The sequence below is a fragment of the Bos indicus genome, chromosome 9, assembly GCF_029378745.1.
Source record: "Bos indicus isolate NIAB-ARS_2022 breed Sahiwal x Tharparkar chromosome 9, NIAB-ARS_B.indTharparkar_mat_pri_1.0, whole genome shotgun sequence".
In the NCBI taxonomy this organism is placed as follows: domain Eukaryota; kingdom Metazoa; phylum Chordata; class Mammalia; order Artiodactyla; family Bovidae; genus Bos; species Bos indicus.
This window is the reverse complement of record NC_091768.1, coordinates 86662520-86678740: the sequence shown is the minus strand read 5'-3', so window position 1 is coordinate 86678740 and position 16221 is coordinate 86662520. Positions and strand designations below refer to the sequence as shown.

General features: G+C 35.4%; 1 protein-coding gene across 4 annotated transcripts in view; it reads right to left on the bottom strand.

Annotated features, from left to right (window-relative positions):
* TAB2 (TGF-beta activated kinase 1 (MAP3K7) binding protein 2) overlaps positions 1-16221 on the bottom strand; it is an 84893-nt gene that overhangs the window by 3185 nt on the left and 65487 nt on the right. For all 4 annotated transcript variants that reach the window (XM_070796331.1, XM_070796332.1, XM_019967567.2 and 1 more), the window contains 3 exons: positions 3896-4056; positions 3590-3683; positions 2204-2284 (listed from right to left, as the gene is read on the bottom strand). In XM_070796331.1, coding sequence (XP_070652432.1) covers positions 2204-2284; positions 3590-3683; positions 3896-4056 — 336 coding nt within the window. The remainder of the gene's footprint in view (positions 1-2203; positions 2285-3589; positions 3684-3895; positions 4057-16221) is intronic.

The window sequence follows — 16221 nt, the reverse complement described above, 5'->3', positions numbered from 1 at the left end:
TATACAGTGGATAAAAATATAGGAAGTCAAGTTTCTGTAACAAATTCAAAATAATTAAGTGATGGTACTTTGTTTAGTGGCACTTTATTTAGTGTTTGGTCTTAAGGTTAACATTTTATTGCAAAATTCCCACTTTAGGCATGGGAATTTTTAGGCATCACCATGATTTTGGCACATGCATGAGCACCATGAAAGTATTATTTATATAGTAATTTTCTTTAAGTTGAATAGCTTTAAAACAAATATCTAGGGAACTTTGCTGGTGATCCAGTGGCTAAGACTCTGCACTCTCAATGCAGGGGGCCCAGGTTCACTCCCTGGTCAGGGAACTAGATCCCACATGCCACAGCTAAGACCTAGCACAGCCAAACAAATAAATACATATTAAAAAATTATCTATTTAAGGTTTATCTAGGTAAAAATATTTTAAAAATCAAGGGTCTGACAACGAATTAGCATCCACCTAAAACTCAAAAATGAACAGTTTAAAAAAGTTCGACTTTTTACCATCTACAATTATTCCACAATTTTCGAGAACAACTGTTTTAATCTGGGGATAATCCAGTCTACTTATTAGAATTTTGGTCTTACTAAGGTTAGAAAACATTCCAATCTGGCACATTTTTAGTAAAACCTTGTCTATCCTTTTTGTTAACTACAAAGGTTTTTTAGGAGGGCTAATCAATCTGTATTAACACGTCATTCTATTACTAAGTGCCAGGATTATCTTCAATATTTAAATATCTAAGGTAATCAAATAGAGGACCTAATTTTTTTCAAAATGAAAAAAATCTCCAATGGTTTTCTTGCAACTGCACAAAATCTTCTGGTCCTTCGAATTATGACTCTTTATTATTAGTGGTATTTGGAAACTAAGTAACCACCAGAATCGAGAAAAGAGGAAGTTATTTAGGGTGCACAGTATGAGATGACTTGTGATGGCCACACTTTATTTTAGCTGTTAAAAAATCCACATTGCAAAGCAGAACTGATTTTAAGAACTAAGTAAAACCTCTCTAAGTGAAACAAGTAACTCCCTATTTTAGCCTTAAGGCAAAAATGACTAATTCTTTATTTCTCTAAAAATATCCAGTACACGAGCACTTATCTTTTGTGAAAAGCTTTTTAAGTTTTTTTTTCCCTTACTTTTTATCATGAAAAATTTCAAATACACACAAAAGTAGTGAAAACAGTGAAATAAACTCTCAGCCCTTATGCTGCCTCAACAACTGTCAAGACAAACATTATTTCATTTATACCCCATCTCCCTCTTACCCATAACACATAAGTACTGAATTACATGGAAACAAAACAGGATCTTTTTATATGAGAATTTTTAGTTTTTGAAAGAGAATAAAAAGATTAAGGCAACTCATTCAGAGTCTAAAATATCCATTTTGCTTATTTTAAGGAGCTAGGCTATACCACTGCTTTCCTTATTCCTTTATTCAATTAACATCCAATGTCTGAACACTTGCTTACTTACGTACTGTGTCAAATGCCCAATCTCACTTTTGCTCCTCTGTACTAAGACTTCATTACATTCCAGCAAAAAATACAGCTAGGCCTAATTGAATTATAACTGAATAAAAACTAAGGAGTGGAGAGAACAGGATACTGAGTGAGAATATGAAAATTCTTGTAACAAACCAAAGATTGTTCCCATTTCTACATATTTTTTAATGCCTGGAGTAAAAAACCCACACAAATGTTTCAACATTTCTTAGTTTGGTGTGTACATAATTTGTATCAATGACATAAAAATGACAGGTAATAATTAAAAAAAACATTTATCTGAAATTCAGAGAATTCTGATTATAGAGAACTATGCATAAACTATATAGGACAGAATACTTAATGAAAAATAAACTTTCCTAAGGTGTCTTCCTTAATGTTTGTCTAAAATTTCAAAGAATACAAGTTTTTATACCTGGTGATTTTTTTTTTTTGCCAAGATTTGCTATTCTGGGAGTATACAATGAATCCTAAGGACATGCATATTACTTTTAAAGGGCTAAGTACATTACATTTTTGAACTCTCCCAATTCCCAGCATGTTAAGTGAAAATAAGTATCTTCCTAGTGAATCCATCCAAGAATGCCAAAGTTGGAAGTACTTCTAGAGTGGAAGGCTGCTAAGAATAAAATTTTCTAAACTTGTTTTTCAAAACGCAACAGTTTTCACACCTACTGGATACACTAACCTTTGGGTTTTGGTGGCACAGGGCCTACAAATCCAATATTGTCATAAAAGTTATGAATAGCACTGGGATTGAAATGTGGTCCTGAAATATATAAAAAGAAGTATATCAATGTTTATAGCTCAAAAAAATTAAAAAGATTTTTAAAAAGCAAATATTTTCTTTCTTAAAAAAAATCAGTTAAATAGAAAAAACACTTTTCTTTTATTTCACACCTCTAATCTCCAATTACATGAAAGGATTTCAAAGACAGCTGAAATAGGTGTAATATATTGATAGTACCCATAACAGAAGTCCAACCTGTAAACTGAGGAAGAAGTTAGATTAATGCAAGACAGTAAAAGAATTAGAACAGATCCCTGTTGCATGTGACAAGATAACTTAAAATTTGACAATGTAAAATATAATTTTAACATGGTCTTAAGCAACTAAATAGCTTGGCCTCAAGTAAGTATAAAAACCTGAACTAATATAATGTGATGCTTCAGATTTTAAACAAAAGGAACAAGTTCAAAGATTACATTTTCTAGACTAGCACCAATTTTTTCTCTCCAAGTTAAATTATGGCATTTTCTATGACTGTTTCAAGAGAAACAGCTTACTTACTAAAAGAAAATAAAATGAATCATCTTCCAGTTTAATGGATTTTGGCACACACTAAGAAGTGTGACTATGGGCTTATTTTTTGGCTTCTTCCCTTTCCTGTCTTTTTCATTTTATATATTTCTATTATTTCCAAACTTTAGAATTAGGTTTAAGTTATAAACATTCTTTTTAGTTGTCTATGGAACACTTTTTACTCACTCACGTACTGTGCCAAATGCCCCAATCTTATTTTACTCCACAATAAGCAATTATTGCTGGTCAATAACAGTTTAAATACCATAAACTATCATTTTCCTAAAAATATTGTATGTCGTATTTTAATTTTCTTCTCTATGTCATCAATTAAGTAAGTGCCATTAGAGTGGGGATGCCTTTTCATCATGTTCTTAAAAGCATAATTCTTCAAAGGTAGAAGGAAAAAAGGGAAACAGGAAAAAGGAATATGAGTATATATATTACAATCTTAATAAACACTGTAACAGATTATATTAATACATAACAGCAATACTTTTGACAATATAGCCAGACATACTAATCACTGTCTTCCCTTAACCTATGACTAAAGGGGATTTGAAGGCTATTAAACGTATCAAATTACTCCTCAACCAAATGTACAGCTTTGGAGGGAAGAGTGGCAAGTAAGAGAAAGTAAGAATCTCAGCAGCACTATATGGCTCCAAATCAAATCTGAAACAAGATTACAATTGAAAGTCTGTTTTCAGCCACAGGAAGAGCTAATAAATTAACACAAAGAATTTCAGCTGAATATGCATTGAACTTTACCTCGGGCTTGAAAAAGATCAATTTCTTTGGTTAAGCAGTCAATGTCAATCTGGAGCTGTCTATTACAACTTCTCAACTGCTGCATTTCTTCGAGCTGAAAAATAATTCCAGGTGAGGATCTACATCAAACTCTTGTGTTATTAGTTAAGAAGGAGTCAAGTTTTGCAGGGGGAGGTAAGGACAGAAAAACAAGTGTGAATTAAGAGCATTTCTAGAAAAGTAGGTCAAGCTTTTATACTGATGACAGGTTGCCTATTCTCATGTTCAAGCATAGCAGTTACAACAGTTACAGAAAGAAAGACTTACTGAAGGTATTTGGGATATGGAATTTGATCTTTTCAGACGCCTTCGAGTTAGATTATTTTCCATTTCATTGACCTCAGATTTTAGTTTATCCAGCTTTTTCTTTTGAATCTCAAGTTCTCTTTGAAGCCGTTCCATTCTGGCCTTCTGGTGTACCAAAAGAGCTGCAATACATATTAGTATATATGAAGATCCACCCAGTTTAGTCAATTAACCTTTAAACAACCTTGGGAAAACAAAACAGATAACTATTTCTGTGACAAACAAGAGGCTCCGAAGAATCTCAAAGATAACACTAAAACAAAGTATTGTGTGCTAAATATTTAAAATTTCAGAATTTTTAACTTTAGAGAATCATTTTATTTTTGACTTGAGAATCATTTAAGCATATAAACAACTTAATGGGAATGTGGGTTAGGTTAAATCCATTTGGATGTATGCAATAAATAAAAGTGATTGATTTCGATCCACATGAATGTTAACATTAAACTGCTCAAACTGCAAATCAAAAACAAAATCATTCAGATAAACCAAATACATTTTCTTATATTCCAATTATATTTTGTGAAAACATTTTCCTAAGATTTTTTTAAAAAAGAAAATAAGCAATCAATCTTGTCACATGAATGATGAACTGCTTGGGAAACCTTAGTAAACCATAAAAATTGGTATATATGATTTTGCCACTTCTGGACAAAACGAGTTTGACTTTTTAGGATATTGTACTGGTGATGAAGATAACTGAATTTACTGTTAAATGGAGGCTTGGGATGACTCTACCACGAGAAAACAAGCTGATTTGAGAAAGTGTATTTTTCATTTCTAAAAATGAAAAATAGCAATTAAAAAAGTCAAGTCGATTAAACAGATTAGATTAATGCTAAATAGTCACCATCAATCAAACTAAAATTTCCAAGAAGCTAAAAAAGAAGGAAAAGGCTATATATATTCAGGCCATTCAGTCCAGCCGTGTATTATAGAATCTGAATTAGGGTGTGGGGTGTGGGGAAGCTAGTTAGGCTCAAGTGCTTTAAAATTAACTTTAAATGGTAGATAATTTTTCCCAACAATACAATTGTTGTATTATATATTGTTGTATAATACAATTCACAGGCATCTCCCTCTGTAATTCTCCTTTCTTATTTATTGGAAGAAAAGAGTATTAGGGGAATATGTCTCATATTTAAAAGTTTTAAAAATCATGACTGATTCTTGGTATCTTATCTCTCATTTTAATATATATTCTAAAAACGCAGGGAGGTGTTTTGGAGGTACACATGTTCCTGATAGAAAACTCACTGTCTCTTTGTATATCCATAACCACCCCAGGCTTGCTTTGTCAGACCTTTTATTAATTTGGTTTATTTTACTTGAATTGCAAAGTTTTATGCCTCTATTTCCAAAACATAAGAATTGTGCATTAAGGTTTATTTTATTCTCTTAAAAGAAGATGAGGAGTGGATTGTTAATTTCTGAGTGGGACAGTAAGAGGAGAAAGACAGAGGCATGAAGTGAGAATGAAGAGCAAGGCAAAGGAAAACTATAAGAATATAACATACTTTCCTTCATTTCTAAACTCTGATGATCTACCAATGAGTCTCAAATGCCATCAGTAAGACATTTGTTCAAATTAATGATTATTTAAAAGCAGTATTTCTTAAAAATTAATGGAGATCATCTCCCTAAAAGCTTTTCCCTAAATATGCAAAACAAAAAAAACTTTAAAAACCGCATTTATTTAGTGGTTCTAACAATTAAGTGATAATTTATATTTGTACTGAGTTAGAAAATAAGACATGCATTTGTGATATTATTCAATATTACATGAGAAGAAGGGATAAGAATAGATTTTCTGAGAAACTGATTTATACGGTAAGGGCAAAGAGAGAACCTCTGAGTGAGGAATTACTGTTAACAATTAGCTCTAGGCTGGTGATTTCCTTGAAGTAACCAGCAGAAGCAAATGCAAACTGCTCTGGCAACCTACTTCCAGTATGGAGGGACACCTACTATGGAATCCAAAACGGAAAAATCCTCAATGAAGAGAAGCTCTCAGCAGAAAAGTATGACCGAACAAGAAAACCATCTACCATGAGAACCAACAGCCCGAGAGGAGCCCCCTAAAACTTGGTTATATAACAACTTCAAAGAAGCTATGGAAATACCTGTTTAAGATGATTATAATGATTATAGAAGAATATAACAAATAAGACACCATGAATAAGTTTTGGAGAAGTACCATAAACAACCTCTAGAAATGGAAAATAGCCATTGAAACAGTCAACCAAATACATTAAACTGTAGATTACACATAGTCAAAGACATATTTAGTGACCCAAGAGATAAATCTAAGAGTATTCTCAAAATGCACACAGATAAAGTGATGGGACACATAAAAAGAGGGGTTAAAAGATCTTAAATAAATATAAAAAGGAGTTCTAGAAGGAGACAACAGAGGATATGGCAAAATCTGAAGAGAAACCTGAAGAAATGAAATAATATTTCAGAAGCTAATGGAATAACTAATGCACTTAATCAAATTACTGGAGTAGGGATGAATAGATAAAGTTGGAGGATTTTACAAACCATGGACTGCTCCTAAAGAAAGAACTACTAAAGATGTTTTTTTTGATACCGAGGACATTAATATAAGATAAAGCAACAAGATAATGAACGTGAAAAAAAAAGTTCTAACTCTTAAACAAAGGAAAAAGACCATGGTAGTGGGTGGGGAGGCAAAGACTGTTCAAAAGAGAGTAAAACTAAAATATTAGAGAAGAATAACAAGAAATTGGAAATATGAAAATTAGATGAAAAGCATTCTAAGGCTTTAAAAGTGTTTATAAAGAATATTCTTAGTTCAGTTTAGTTCAGTTGCTCAGTCGTGTCTGACTCTTTGCAACTCCATGGACTGCAGCATGCCAGGCTTCCTTGTCCATCACCAACTCCCGCAGCTTGCTCAAACTCATGTCCATTGAGTCAGTGATGCCATCCAACCATCTCATCCTCTGTCATCCCCTTCTCTTCCTGCCCTCAATTTTTCCCAGTATAAGGGTCTTTTCCAATGAGTCAGTTCTTCACGTCAGGTGGCCAAAGTATTGGAGTTTCAGTTTCAGCATCAGTCCTTCCAACAAACACCCAGGACTGGTCTCCTTTAGGATGGACTGGTTGGATCTCCTTGTAGTCCAAGGGACTCTCAAGAGTCTCCAACACCACAGTTAAAAAGCATCAATTCTTTGGCACTCAGCTTTCTTTATACTCTCACATCCATATATGACTACTGGAAAAACCCCGTGGAGAACCCCATGAACAGTAATGAAAAGAATATTCTCAAGTGTTGCTAAACCAAATATACATGTTAATATCTAGGGATAAAGATGAAGAGTATACAAGAAAGCTAAATATAGTTTCTAAAAGAACAAAAGGATAGAATTTGATTAAACTTAGCAGGAAAGGAGGAAAGTGGAAAGAACTAGAACACAAATAATTCCAAATATATCAGTAATCATAACTGTAATCTAATTAAATGAATCTGTTTAGATATAAAAGATCTACAGCTGCATTTCTAAAAACACTTAAAATGTAATTTGCTAATCCATTCTTTTAATATATTGACAGCCTATGTCAGGATTGTTGTAGCCACTCAGGAAATCAACGAACAAGAAAGGTAAAAATCCCTACCCTGCTGGAGCTTGGAGATACGGGTGTGTGTGTCCCAAGAACAAAGCTCTAAAAAAGGGGTCAGCAAATTATGGCTAAAGGGCCCAATCTGGCCATTGCCTGTTTTGTGAACAAAGTTTTACTAGAATATAGCCACGCTCACTTGTTTACCTATTGTCTATGTCTGTTTTTGTTACAACTGAAACCACGTGGCTTGTAAAATTCCACATAATTTAGTACTTGGCTGTTTATCAGATCATGTGAAGAATGAATAAATGGGGACCCATCACAGCTCAGAAAGGTTGAAAATCAAAGGACTAAAGTAAAGTAATACTTAGTACTCTAGGCAGCACTCTAAAAGATACAAAGTAAGAGCAGCCAACTGCTAGAGACATTTGAAGACTGTAAGGAACTAAAAAGGCCAACAACAAAACCCAGACCTAGCTCCACTCCTGCCTAAACTGACTTAACCCTTCACACAATATCCTGACAGGAAAAAAGGTATTCTGGTTTCTGGATGTAAAGGTCTCAGTCTCTTCTGTTTTTTTACATATAATTTTTGGCATTCAATAATAATAAAAGAAAAAAGTAACAACACACAGAAAAGTGAGAGAAAAATTCAACGAATCACCAAGAGGGAAAGCAGTCAATGGAACCATATTCAAAGATGACCCAGATGCTGGAAGTAGCAGGCAGGAAATTGCAAAATAACTATGATTGAAGCTTCCTAGGTGGTACAGTGGTAAAGAATCCGTCTGCTAACAGGAGACGCCAGAGACTTGGGTTTGATTCCTGGGTCAGGAAGATCTCCTGGAGAAGGAAATGGCAACCCACTCCAGTATTCTTGCCCGAGGAAAATCCCCTGGACAGAGGAGCCTGGCAGGTCCCAAAGAAATGGACACGACTGAGTGACAGAACATACACACAACGTGTTGAAAGAGTCAGGTAAAAAGATGAACATGTAGGAATTGATGGACAATCTGAGAGGAGAGATGGAAATTATTAAAGAAGAGTCAAATATTGGAAATAAAATATGGTATCAGAGATAAAGAATTCTTTCAACATGCTTACCAGCACGCTGGATACAGAAGAATCAGTGAACCTGAAGACAGAGATTACTTCAATTGAACACAAAGAAAAAGAGGGAAGAAGAACAAAGCATCCAAGAGGTGACAGGCAATATGTGTCTATATATACATGTAACTGGTGAAACAAATGGAAAAACAGTAAGGCGTATTTGAGGATAATGGCTAAATGGTTTCCAAAATTAATGAAAGACAATAAATCACAGATCCAAGAAGCCCAGGGATCTCCAAGTAATATCAAAACAAAACCAAACCTAGACATATAATAAGACTGCTTAAAAAACAAAGACACAGAGGAAATCTTGAAGGCGGATAGAGACACTTTAAAACTGATATACTAGGCAAATACAACACTGAAATAAAGCCAGTGTAATAATACTCATTTCAGGAAAAAAGCTGAGCTAGAGAAGGTCAATATTCACTTCAGTTCAGTTGCTCAGTTGTGTCCGATTCTGCGACCCCATGGACTGCAGCATGCCAGGCCTCCCTGTCCATCACCGACTCCCGGAGTTTACTCAACTCTTGTCCATTGAGTTGGTGATGCCATCCAACCATCTCATCCTCTGTTGTCCCCTTCTACTGCCTTCAATCTTTCCCAGCATCAGAGTCTTTTCAAATGAGTCAGTTCTTCGCATCAGGGGGCCAAAGAACTGGAGTTTTCTCTTCAGCATCAGTCCTTCCAATGAATATTCAGGACTGATTTCCTTTAGGATGGACTGGTTGGATCTCCTTGCAGTACAAGGCACTCTCAAGAGTCTTCTCCAGCACTACAATTCACAAGCATCAATTTTTCGGCGCTCAGCTTTCTTTACAGTCCAGCTCTCACATCCATACATGACTACCATCTAGCTTTGACTAGACGGACATTTGTTGGCAAAGTAATGTCTCTGCTTTTTAATATGCTGTCTAGGTTGGTCATAACTGTTCTTCCAAAGAGCAAGCATCGTTTAATTTCATGGCTGCAGTCACCTTCTGCAGTGATTTTGGAGCCCCCCAAAATAAAGTCTGTCACTGTTTCCACTGTTTCTCCATCTACTTACCATGAAGTGATGGGACCAGATGCCATGATCTTAGTTTTCTGAATGTTGAGCTTTAAGCTTTTAAGCTTTTTCACTCTCCTCTTTCACTTTCACTAAGAGGCTCTTTAGTTCTTTGCTTTCTGCCGTAAGTGTGGTGTTATCTGTGTATCTGAGGTTACTGATATTTCTTCCAGCAGTCTTGATTCCAGCTATGTTTCATCCAGTCCAGCATTTCTCATGATGTACTCTGCATATAAGTTAAATAAGCAGGGTGACAATATACAGCCTTGACATATTCCTTTTCCTATTTGGAATCAGTCTGTTGCTCCATGTCCAGTTTTAACTACTTATTCTTGACCTGCAGTCTCAGAAGGGAGGTCAGGTGGTCTGGTATTCCCATCTCTTTCAGAATTTTCCACAGTTTACTGCGATCCATACAAAGGCTTTGGCATAGTCAATATAGCAAAAGTAGACGTTCTTCTGGAACTCTCTTGTTTTGTCTATGATCCAGTGGATGTTGGCAATTTGATCTCTGGTTCCCCTGCCTTTTCTAAATCCAGCTTGAACATCTGAAAGTTAACGGTTCATGTACTGCTGAAGCCTGGCTTAGAGAATTTTGAGCATTACTTTGCTAGTGTGTGAGATGAATGCAATTGTACAGTAGGTTGAACATTCTTTGGCACTGGCTTTTTTTGGTATTGGATGGTCAATATTAGTAGGAGATAAAAAACTGATTAAGAAAAAGATATAGTAAGAGAGATGAAGGAGTCATAGTTACTGAAGGTATTATTATGGGGATGTTTTAAAGTTACAGAGTAAATACTTCAGAATGTTTCTTAAACAGAAAAAATACTACATCTTTGGGAATTCACAAAGGAGTTTTTGCAATGGCTGAAGATATGGCTTACCTTTGAGAATAAAGGTGAGATATCACCTATGACAGGCTGAAACTGTAAAGTAAACCCACTGTCTTAGAACTTATCTAAGAGATATTTCTTTTCAATGAAAACAAAGTTGTGGAGCAGAGTTATGACTCTATTAGAAAGAACAATCTGCAGACTATTCAGGATCTTTTAAGTATGTCTGTTAATTACAAACAAACTAAAAAATGCTCTGGAAATAGTATAAGAGAGACATGATCTCAATTTCTCTAGTAGGTGCCTGGATTTTTATGTGTCTAGTTCACTTTTCAATTGTGGCTTGGGAGTTTTAGATAGGAGTCTGAGAAAGATGAATTACAAAGTAGTGTCAAGGTGAATTTCTAAAAATCACTGAAAATTCATCTAAAGCTAAACTTTTTCTCCAGTTGTGGTTTTGTCTACAATTTTAATCTTCACTGTACAAAATATTACACAATACAGATTCATTAGGAAACATTATTAATAATATTCATAATAAAGAAGAATGATTATAACGCTTACTTATAAAGACACTTTTGCTTTGATCAGTCTCTCCTAAATGAAGGAGTTGGGTATTGACTGTTTGGGGAGAAAAAATATGACAATTATACTTCCAGCATCCAAAAGAAACAGATAGCTTGGAAACAGAAAGGGTGACAAAGTGACGGCTGCAGTTATGGGCTAAGACTAGAACATTTCACCTCTGTTACAGGAAAGACTGTGAACAGGAATCTGAGGAAATCCCTTAGATTGGCTTTTTGGTTTTTTTCTCCCCTTTGTTTTGGCATACAACGAAACTGCTATAAACAAAATAATATCAACCACACCTACAGATGAATGGGGTTCATGCACAATGTCGTGATATGTACTTGTAAAGAAAGAGGGGTGATCTGTTAAACAGACTCCAGTGGGTAAGCTAAGGAAAAAATCCTTTCCTGTCAATTATTTACATTTAGACTAATATGGACTTTAAAAGTCAAATACAAAGAATCAATTATATTAGAGAGGATTTCCAGTTAAAGGTGACTGAAAGGAAAGTGAAAATGAAACTTGTTGTGTCTGACTCTTTGTGACCCCATAGGTAGCCCTTCCCTTCTCCAGGGGATCTCCCCAACCCAGGGATCAAACCCAGGTCTTCCACATCGCAGGTGTGGATTCTTCACCAGCTGAGCCACAATATTCTGCCTTTTGAAACCTCATGAAAATAACAGAGGAATAAAATGGATAGAATCCAACAAAGGTAAACAATAGGAAGAAGGTAATTAGTGGCAAGAGATTTCAACAAGTTCCTGGAAGACTGAATGTAGATGAAATGGAATAGACTAATGGAGGACGGAGAAAGCTACAGTCTCATAGACAAGGAGGGTACTGCAAAGAGGCAGATAATTTGCCATGCAGAAACCTACAAGAGGCTCCTGGAGAATGCAAGTAAATAACAGAAGGCAGAAGTGAGGGATGGACCAGAAAAGGGGGCTTAATTACAAGTCTCTGAATAGAATAGTCAACTTCTCCCCATCCCATGGAATCTTAAGCACAGCATGCTTAAGCATAAGCAACCTAAAGACCTAAAGACTTTTTAGGTTGCTGACACTACAGAAAGGTGGCTCTTTGATATGTTAATTCTACCAAGGAAATAAGGGATATACTTAATGCTCCGTATAGTGATTTCTTTTTTTCCAAACTATCTAACCTGCCTTTTTAAATAGACAAAAAAGGAGGAATAACAGAAAAATAAACTCAGTACTTTTAAAATCTTTCAGTCAAAGTTAAGTTTTAGTAAAGTTTTAAGCTTACAACTCCCTCTGGTGGTTGATAAATAAACATGTAGAATCTCTATAAACTAGTAGAATCTCTTTAGAGAGAGAGACTCAAAATTAAAATTGGTAGCATGTACTGGAGAAGGCAATGGCACCCCACTCCAGTACTTTTGCCTGGAAAATCCCATGGATGGAGGAGTCTGGTAGGCTGCAGTCCATGGGGTCGCTAAGAGTTGGACACGACTGAGCGACTTCACTTTCACTTTTCACTTTCATGCATTGGAGAAGGAAATGGCAACCCACTCCAGCGTTCTTGCCTGGAGAATCCCAGGGACGGGGGAGCCTGGTGGGCTGCCGTCTATGGGGTCGCACAGAGTCAGACACAACTGAAGCGACTTAGCAGCAGCAGCAGCAGCAGCATGTACTGAGGCAGTCATCCGGGTTCTTCATCAAATACTTCTGGCTCTCTGCTTTCCAGGTATATAGCAGATATGCGCCTCCTCATCCTCTCTGAATTAGGGGTGGTATGTGGACTTGTTCTTTCTAAACAGTAACACGTGTCGGGGCAGAAAAGCAAGGAGTCAGAGTTAATTTGCTGTATGCCCTCTGTCTTGCCTGAACAATCATGGAAGCAGAGATGGAGCTTCCCTTAACCTGGGTACCTGAGTGAGGGTGATGTAGAACAGAGCCCACCAGCTAATCTATTTGTCAAGTGAGCTAGAAATAAACCTTTGTTGTTTAAAGACACAGTTTGTTAATAGCAGCATAACCAAGCCTAAATGATACATGTATCAAAATTTAAAAAATACAATATCCTTTGACACAGCAGTTTCCTACTCCTGGTAATCTCTTCTGCCAACATACCTGGGTGTGGTTAAAATTTTCATGCATAACATTTTTATTGAAGCAGTTTGTAAAAACAAGACCCTAAGATTTATCAAAAAAGGAGTGATTAGAGATTATGGTACAAAATATGATGTAGTCATTTTTAAAAGAAGCAGATCTGCAATTCCTGACTTGGAATACTCTCAAAGAGACAAAAACAAAAGCTCTTATAAAAAGAGAAAGTAAACTATGTTTCACTTGTATTGAAAATGTATAAATATATGTATGCTTCATATACAATTTCAATTTCTAGAAGAATACAAAATGAACTGTGAATAGTTACTGGTTGTCTCTGGTGTGGAGAACTTTTCATTATAAATCCTTTTGGTTTGCTTATTTAAAAAAAAAAAAAAAAAAAGTATATTTAGAAAAATATTTTGGTGTAATCCCTATAGAATCCCAGCTTGTAGAAACTGACAAGTTGATTCTAAAATATATATGGAGGGTGGAGGGTTCAGGATGGGGAACACATGTATACCTGTGGCGGATTCATTTTGATATTTGGCAAAACTAATACAATTTTGTAAAGTTTAAAAATAAAGTAAAATTTAAAAAAATAAAAATAAATAAATAAATAATAAAATATATATGGAATAGCAGGAGACCTCAAATAACCAACCTCAAAAAAGAACAAAGTAGAATGTACACACCGCAACTTCAAAACTTACTATAAAGTAACAACAATCAAGGCAGTGTAGTAATGGCCTAAGGACAAACATACAGACAAGCACACAAACAAAAAAACAAAAAGTACAGAAATAAACCCATCTGTTTATGGTCAACTGATTTTCTACAAAGGTCCCAAGGCCATTCAGTGAGAAAGGTCTTTTCAACAAATGGTGCCGGGAACAGATAACCGACAAGCACCTACTGTATAGCACAGGGAACCCTGCTTCAGTGTTCTGTAATAACCTAAATGGGAAAAGAGTTTGAAAAAGAATAGATACAAGTATATGAATAGCTGAATCACTTTGTTGTACACCTGAAATTGACAACATTGTTCACTCCACTCCAACATAAAAAAGAAAAAAAAAAGGAAACTGATGGCATAAGAGAAAATTTTTCAACAATAACAACAAACCTAAATGGTGCTGGGACATTTGGATTGCCACATGAAAAAGAATGAAATTTGGACACTTATCTCATAGCCTTATATAGAAGTTAACTCAAAATAGATGAGACAAAAATTTAAACGCTAAAACTCTCAGGAGTAAATCCTGATCACCATGGATTTATCCATTGATTCTTATTCTTAGATATGACACCAAAGATAGGAATAATGAAAGGAAAGCGATGTCAGACTTCAGCAAAATTAAAAACTTGTGCTTCAAGGACACTTACCAAGAAAGTGAAAGGATAACTCACAGAATGGGAGAAAACAGTTGCAAATCACACAAGGGACTTATAACCAGAATATACAAAGAACTCATACAACTCAGTAATAAAAACAAATGACCTAATTAAAAAATCGGCAAAGGATATAAACTGGCATTTCTCCAAAGAAAATACACAAATGGCTCGACATCATTGGTCATCAGAAAAATGTAAATCAAAATAAGATACCACTTTACAGCTATTGGGATGGTAAGAATCAAAGAACATAGCAACTGTGGTGGAAGATGTGGAGAAATCAAAACCCTCAAAGATTGCTGGGGGGAATATAAAATGATGCAGCCACGTTGGAAAACAGTGTGGCAGCTCCTTACTCGAATGGCTAAACGCAGATCCACCGTAGCACCCAGCAATTCTACTTATGTGTGTATACTTACACTTATGTGTATACATATGTCCACATAAACTTGTACACAAATGTTCATCACAGCATTATTTACAATAGGCAAAAGTTAGAAACAATCTAAATGTCCATCAACTGATGAATGAATAAATAAAATGCAGTGTATCTATACAATGGCAGAATGCACCATAAAAAGGAATGAAGTACTAACACATGTTACAACTTGGATGAGCTTTTAAAACATTATCCTAAGTGAAAAAACCTAGTCACAAAAGACTACATATTATGGAATTCCACTCATATGAAGTGTCCAGAATATGTAAATCTACAGACAGGAAGCAGATTAGTGACTACTTATGGCTGAGGGTGGGGGTGATGGGATAAGAGGTGACAGATAAAGGGTATTGAGTTTCTTTCTGAAGTGATGAAAATGTTCTAATATTGGTTGTGGTGATGGTTGCACACATGTGACTATACTAAAAATCACTGATTTGTACCCTGTAAATGACAAACTTTATCTCAATAAATGTTAAAATAATGACTAAAATTTTTTAAAGCAAAAGAATAAAATATCTGTACATGCGGAAATAAAATGGTCTTAAGATATGTTAACCAAAATTGTATATCATATAGCCCCACACAGTATGTTTATGTTATACATACTGTAGAGGATATATCGGAGAAGGCAATGGCAACCGACTCCAGTACTCTTGCCTGGAAAATCCCATGGACAGAGGAGCCTGGGAGACTACAGTCCATGGGGTCCCGAAGAGTTGAACACGACTGAACAACTTCACTTTCACTTTTCACTTTCATGCACTGGAGAAGGAAATGGCAACCCACTTCAGTGTTCTTGCCTGGAGAATCCCAGGGACAGAGGAGCCTGGTGGGCTGCTGTCTATGGGGTCGCACAGAATTGGACACGACTGATGCAACTTAGCAGCAGCAGCAGAGGATATATACAATTCCTCAAGTTATGTATTTATATATACTCATATATGTGTGTGTGTGTGTGTATATATATTTATATAAATACATATATTTTCTTTCATAAAAGAACTTTTTATGAAAGTTTCATAAAAAACTTTCATAAAAAAAGTGAGTGTGAGACAAAGACTATAATTATAAACAGAAGGAGGATAAAGAACTGATAATGGAGATTTCCTCAGATAATTAAATGGTGGGATGGCTGGGCAAAGTGAGAGGTCAGGGGTCAAAAAGAGACATTTTTATTGTACCTTCCCTTTTTGGTGTTAAATTTCTTTTACCATATGGATATGTTATTTTCA